This window comes from Orbicella faveolata, unplaced genomic scaffold (assembly GCF_042242905.1).
Source record: "Orbicella faveolata isolate gen_17 unplaced genomic scaffold, um_ofav_v1 contig_2, whole genome shotgun sequence".
NCBI lineage: Eukaryota > Metazoa > Cnidaria > Anthozoa > Scleractinia > Merulinidae > Orbicella > Orbicella faveolata.
The window spans coordinates 18,662,468-18,669,458 of record NW_028301547.1 but is presented as its reverse complement, the minus strand read 5'-3'; the positions used below and the strand labels follow the sequence as shown (position 1 = coordinate 18,669,458).

The following is a 6,991-nucleotide window of genomic DNA, read 5'->3' as shown; positions in this document are numbered from 1 at the left end:
ATTACTGCAGGGCTCGAAATTGCGACTCACTGGTCACCAATGCGACCAAAAATTGAGCACTGGCGACTCGCGTTTTGTCCGATAACTAAAGAAAACCACGACACCACTTTTGTTTTTATATCTTTATATTGGGAAATCAATCGGATATGGTAGCTGGTATACAACTCACCTTTCCGTCCCTAGTAAAATAATGTCTGAATATTACAAGATAATCGAAAAACTTGAACGTATTTCGACACGTCGACACTGCGTTCACGGCGCGTCATATTGTTTCAGCGGCTTCTTCCAAAACTGGGATCGCAGGCGCACTTCAACACCATGTGCTTTTCATTTGCCGTGAAAATGGCGGCAGATACCAGTCAGTTGAAGGAATTACGTGAGTTTTTACGTGGAGAATGAAGATTCAGCCAAAATGTTAATCCAAACTTTGAATCCTTCATCAGTTGTTGAATAAAATACGAAAATAAGCAAGGACCCGTGTTTGTCTCATAATGAAAACCACGGACTTAAAACGTTTTATTCTTCGCTTCATTTAAAATGACAACCATCACCTTCGGACCAGAGACATATCACCTGAGAACAACGGTAGCTTTATAACTAAGTGTTACTCGTGTTGTTTCTACTTGTTTTCGCTCTTCAATTGTGACTTTTCTTGCATGCAAAGTAAACTATAAAATCGTGTTCTTGTGTGAGTTATATATAAGATAAGTTGGCGACCAAAATTTACGATCTGGCGACCGAAATTTTTCCGTTACTCGCCAGCTGGGTCCCGAACGAACAAGTTAATTTCGAGCCCTGTTACTGTAGTTGGGTTATTCAGTCAAGTCTTCTTTCAAGTCTGAAATCTTCACATCAAACCCACGTATTCCAACTTTCTGGTGGGGCAAATTTTAATTGAGGGTAATTTCTTTCTTAACGCCCACTAAAAGTTCAGGAAGTGGCTGGTGTGGCATTGTGAGGAATTCACCAGGAAAACAACACAACCAAATTTCCTTTTACGTAGTTCCCTTGACGTATTTCGTCAACAATGTGCACAGTTCTTGACAGGTTTACCAACATCGACAAGAAGCACGTACATGCAAGACACCAGTTTTAAATCTTAAAGTGCTTTAAGCAGGCGGTCTTAACGTTTAAGAACGCTGAAAGAAGTGAGTGTTCCTGGGTATGAAACAACCTCGTTCCCAAGGTCTCGGGAAGATGAGAGACCCTGGGAACGAGGTTGGGGATGAAACTGTTGCCCGGCAGAAGATCACGTGATCAATTACGTTATTACTGTTTACGACAGGTGCGAGATAACAAAAATATCCACCTGCAGAAATAAATTCAAAGCAGTCTGAAAAACATTAATTACAGAGACAAAATACATCCTTTGTCTCTTGTCGAACTTAGTGGCCATTTTAATGGAAAGGAAACAGAAACCTTTTGGTTGCGGATTAATAAAGCCAGTCAGAGGAAATTCTCCAAATGCGTCCATTTTTTAAACGTTTTTTTAAGTCTATTTTAGAGCCAAGCAAAAAAAGGGAATTTTTGTGTTTTCATATGACAGCTATTACACTATTTCCACTTTAATCGTACCTTAGACAAAAGCATTTGAACTTATATTGTAAACTAATCGTTTGCTTACTCTTGAATATAATTTTTTCCAAAAGCACCCCATTTAGACGAAACCAGACTTCTATTTCCTGTTTTCTGTCCTTACATTTTTATTCAAATGACGCTTTTGAATCACAAACGGACTAGAATATCCATAAAGTCGCATGCACAGTCGGTAAAGACATTTACAGCACGACCTCAGATCGTTCTCTAATACATTAGTTTTGATTCGCGGAATTTAACGCTCCGAAATGTCGTTAAGTCTGTCAGTCACGATCACCGAGACGACCATCCTCAGTTTCATTTGTTTAGTGGCTCTAATCGGTAACTTGAGCTTATACATCATCGTTTACAAGAACAAAGATCTTCAAACCATCGCCAACTTGTACATTCTAAACCTGGCCGCGGCAGACATCATGGTGTCAGTTCTAAGCATTCCATTCACTGTAGTGACGGTCATTACAGGACGCTGGCTGTTCGGTGATACAGCTTGTGTGGCGCTCGGCTTTTTCACGATTTTATCCTTCATTGCGTCTGTGATGTCTCTTGGTATGATCGCTATCAACCGATATTTTTACATCGTCAAGTGGAACACTTACAAAAAGACTTTCTCGAAGAAGAAAAGTTTGCTCTACGCTGCTGCAGTGTGGGTCGTGTCGATATCTTTGGCTTCTCCTCCACTTTTCGGCTGGGCAGAATACCGCTTCATTCCTGGAAAATCCTACTGTTTCGTTTACTGGCCTTCAGATGTGTACTTCATGTATTTCATGATCTCAGTCTGCTTTTTCGGGCCCCTTTCCGCGATCGCTTTTTCATATTACAACATTTTGACGTTCACAAAGAACTTGAAAAGGCGAATTGCGGTTTCAAGGAATAACCTCGCACCGCCGCCTCAACTCGAAGCGCCTTTAGCAGGAAAAGAAACCCAAAACAGCAACCATCCAGATAACAAACTAGACCGCGACATGGCTGACTCGGAAAGACCACAGGTGAACCGACTGAGCCATTGCAAACTGGATTTGAAATCGAAATCCGAAGAGTTTCAACTAACACCGGAAGAAACTAAGATGACAAACACAGTTCTTCTCGTAGTGGCGCTGTTTGTCATTTGTTGGGCTCCATTTGCTATAACCATGTTTTTCGATGTGTATCATCCCAGGCCCTTACCTCGTGTCGTCGATATCGCAGCCTTGCTTCTCGGTTATCTGAACAGTATGTGCAATCCTATTCTGTATGGACTGCGTAACTCAGCTTTCAAACAGGGATTTCTGGATCTGTATTCGAGATTTCTACCCGAACGGTACAGACCTAACAAGTAACACTTCTAGAAGCCTCTCGATCCGTGCAAGCTGTGCGAGTGAATTATGAGATAACCTCTTTGTAAAGTGCGTACTGTTGTTATGTTTCTATCGTTAAGCTTGTTTTGAAAATGACTTTTGTTTTCAATGTAGAAACCCCGGTAGAAACGTCTAAACTGCTCGATCTGAGATTACATTCTTTTTTTGCCATAAGAATATATTTGCGAAATTTTAAGAATGTTTTAGGAACAAACCCGAGGCTGAGATTTTGAAAAGAATACAATTCTGCGTGTTGAAAATTTTAAAAACATATATTTCTAACTAATCCGTATACATACAATTCTTCGTTTGTCTAAACGGCAAAACTAACCCCCCCCCCCCAAAAAAAAAAACAACAACTAAAACAGTACTAGCCGTTTGTTCGATTTTAATAGAGAGGTTAAGCACGACGTTAACGGCAGACGGCAAACGGCAAAGATAACTCCTTAATCCGTAAATAAAGCACACAAAAATGGAATAACTACTCCTACTATTCATTGCAAATACAAATAATTTCACTCTACTGTACACACAACTGTAAGGAAGACGGCAAAAGTTTCGTTTTTGGCGTTTGCCGTAAACGTCATGCTTAACCTCTCTAATAACATTTCTTCAGGACGTTGTGTGTGTCATGTCAAGCTTTATAGCCTGCAGTTTGGGTCCAAATGACTTCAACACCAACAAAGTCAGTAAAACAGAAATGTCACACGCTCTAATCTAGTAATATTCACAAGAATATTGGCAGCCTGAAATCGACAGGAAAATAAGAATATTCAACCTGGGCCGGAAAAACAATATCCTTTTTAAAAGAAGAGTATATTAAACACATTAGAAAGTAACCGTAACGTAACCTTTCTCTTCGCTTTCTGTAATTTTTCGATTAAGAATTCCATGTTAATCTAGGCACGTTGCTGAGGTGGAACGGCAATAAAGGAGTTTAAACGAACAGCACCAACGCATTGTTTGATCTAAAAAGTCACGACTCGCCTAACCTTTTCTATATTTTTCTAACAGACTTTTTCAGATTTGCAGCGCGATAAACATAAATGATTTCGCCTTTTTAGACCCGACGCACGGTTTGTACTCGAAAAGCAATGAAACTTATGGGGTGGACCTTTGAGGGTTTGGGGGGGGGGGGGGGGGTGGTGGGGATGTGATCTGGTACGGGCACAGTTTTGTCTTTTTTTCTTAACCATTTCATGCCGGCACTGACGGAGAAAACATTTCTTCGGGGCATGTTTATTTGATATTTTCCTGCACTGATGTAACATGCTTTTTTCGGCTGCCCGAATGTGCGTGAATTTTTTCTTTCGGCAGTAGTCGTGTGCATTTATTTATTTATTTATTTATTTTGGAACAATTACGCTTGATGGAAGGGTTCGGAAACGATTTCTAGTCACGCGGAACCGGCTTCAAATTTCTGACGCACGTCGAAAGCAAAACAAGTCAATTTGAAATCGTTAAGTCGTTAGCACGTTTTGATGCACAATTTAAAGTAAAAGGAAGTTTTTTTAAACTTTTACTTGCTATAAAAGTTAAAAATACTTTGCGATAAATCACGAAACATTATGGCAACAAAAACAGCTTTAAATTTTAGCGGGCCACACGCCCGCTAACTTGACAAACCGCAGCGCGCGTAGTAACTGAGAGATGTAATAAAACTATTTTGTACCATGCCATAGACGAAACAGTGAACGACCTGGTCCACTGCATGTTCACAATGGTCTGCAATCAGTATTCGTTGCTTACTATAGCTTGGGCATAAAAAAAGTGATTGTAATAGCGAGGGAGCTGTATAGCTCGCAGTTCTAATATCCGAACTGAGACAACTCCTTCAAAACCTTAACACGCTATCCAGTCAGATTGTAAACTTTATTACATTTTGGTCTTTGTTGCCTTACATGTTCCATCATCGATAAAAAACGGCTTTATAGACAACTTCAAAGTACTCTTGCTTTGTTCAGTGTGAATCAGCCACTTTGTGGTGATTTTGACACGAGAAAAAACACTGACATGAAATAGTAGCATTGCTCTGTACTCAGTCTATCTTGACCTAACATAAAGGGCTGATTATTTAACAAACGCTTGGTCAGACCTGGTTTATATTGTAGCTAAATTCGGGTTGAGATGAGGGTGATGTTACATGTAAGTCGAGGCTGCTATCTTATACAGCACTGATGAGCTTCATCTCACGTAGCCTGCGGTTAGACCAAACACTACAGTGCTCAGAGTAACCAGCCTTATCAGTTTTGTTCACAATCACTCCTAAAATTAAAAATCGATTTAGGATTGACTAAAAATCATATTGCGTAATCTTGGCCATGTGAATGTCAAAATCACTGTAAGTATTTTTAACACTTGACTATTTATATTACAAAATATATATACATGACTGTCCTGCTTGTTATAAAGGATAGCTACAACGAAAACCTACTCACAACAAAATCGTTTCTTGAGTGAGCATGTAACAGTTCGATTTGACGGAGTTTACTTCTTGGAAGCAGCTCCTTTCTTTGCCTTTTTAGGTGACTTCTTGGCTTTCACGACCTTGGGCTTTTTCGGCGAGGCAGCCTTTGATTTTTTCGAGCTCTTCTCCTTAGTTACCTTTGGCTTGGCAGTTTTGGCGGGTTTTGAAGGCTTGGCTGTTTTGGCGGGCTTTTCAGGCGCTGGTGCCGGTGCCACTGGCGGCGTTTCCGCTGGCAAAGTAGCAGGCACGGCCGATTTGGCAGGCTTAGTTGAAACCTTTTTCTTCGAGGGCCCTTTCTTGGCAGCACTTTTCTTCACCGGCGCCTTTTTCTTCGCTGGTGCCTTCTTCGCGGCCGGTTTTGCAGGCTTTACCGGAGCAGGTTTAATCTTGAAAGATCCAGCCGCCCCCTTGCCCTTGTTGTGAGCCAGTGGACCGTTTGCACCGGAACCCCGCTTGAGGGCTTGTTTCAGCATTGCGTTGTGGTGATTGTTCTCGGTCAGGTTGTACTCCTTCACAATGTACTTATTGATGGCCTGTCGAGACGAGCCGCTTTTGTCAGCAAGTGCTTTGATTGCATTCACTATCATGTCGATGTATTTTGGATGGGAGGCGGGGGTCTTAGCGGGCTTGGCTTTTGCGGAAGACATTTCTATTTTAGTTTCTTCGCGTCGACTTTAGCAAACCCAATTCGCGTTGCGTGAGAGAAGCGTTTAGGCCGCGAAACTCGTGACGTTTTTTTTCAACACGTTATGCGGACCTCCGAGGAAACAACCACAACGAAAGGGTTCGAGGTTGAAGTGACTTCCATTTTGTGCTTGTTTCATATTTTGTCTTTCATCAAAATACATCATTGACCGCGCAAAAACTTATTGTTCATCCATGTATGGAAAGTAAATTTACTGGATAACTGATCAAAGTACCATTAAAGATTTTGCAATCCGTAGTGAATGAAAATAAGGACAAAACAGTGTTTTTCAGGTCTGAAATTCTACTCGCATTTGTTGAAAATACCGATTTCTTTTACTTTTCACCCAACGAGTCCGTTTTGTTTCGACTTTGAATAAAAGATCATTATTTTGTGATGTCAGCCGTGTTAAGTTTCAGAGAGAATCCGACAGCAGAAAAGAGATATTCTACATTTTCGACAGGGCTACAAACACAACGAGCCAAGAAATCGTCACAACTGCGTTGTTTACGCGCGAGGCTCTAAATTAAACATTCAAATCACTATTCTGCGGTTAAAACTGGCACTATACGAATATGACAGGACCTCTTTACTTCGAAACTCTTTTCACACTTCCTCTTGAATAAAATAGCTCAATAGGACCGTTAAAGCTACGGCAAAAAAAAAGACATCCGAAAATGTCGCTACGGTACGTGATCAAATATCTAAATGCAAATTTATCTTATGGCGTCGCTTCCCGTCTTAAGTGAGTCTTGTTTTCGAATATCTCTTGAATTTTCCGCCCAAAGCCACCGCTAAAGATCGCTTATCACCCATGACGAAGGAAGTAAAATGTCCGGTGTTTGCAACAAACAAATCATATAAATGTAATCTGTATGAGTTGAATAGTTTTTAAGCTTGCACGCACGA

The 6,991-nt window shown here is 40.8% G+C and overlaps 2 protein-coding genes across 2 annotated transcripts; one reads left to right on the top strand and one right to left on the bottom strand.

Moving 5' to 3' along the window:
* The first annotated feature begins 89 nt into the window (after positions 1–89).
* On the top strand, positions 90–3,253 carry LOC110046589 (G protein-coupled receptor 161B-like). The gene has a single exon (XM_020752275.2). The coding sequence runs from the start codon at positions 1,845–1,847 to the stop codon at positions 2,910–2,912; it is 1,068 nt and encodes a 355-aa protein (XP_020607934.1). The 5' UTR covers positions 90–1,844; the 3' UTR covers positions 2,913–3,253.
* Positions 3,254–4,783: 1,530 nt separating this feature from the next.
* On the bottom strand, positions 4,784–6,130 carry LOC110046587 (uncharacterized). The gene has a single exon (XM_020752272.2). The coding sequence runs from the start codon at positions 6,042–6,044 to the stop codon at positions 5,418–5,420; it is 627 nt and encodes a 208-aa protein (XP_020607931.1). The 5' UTR covers positions 6,045–6,130; the 3' UTR covers positions 4,784–5,417.
* Between the last annotated feature and the right edge of the window lie 861 nt (positions 6,131–6,991).

Excerpts from the sequence above, each read along its gene's own strand:
- LOC110046589 (XM_020752275.2), top strand. The coding sequence starts at position 1,845 with ATGTCGTTAAGTCTGTCAGTCACGATCACCGAGACGACCATCCTCAGT.
- LOC110046587 (XM_020752272.2), bottom strand. The coding sequence starts at position 6,044 with ATGTCTTCCGCAAAAGCCAAGCCCGCTAAGACCCCCGCCTCCCATCCA.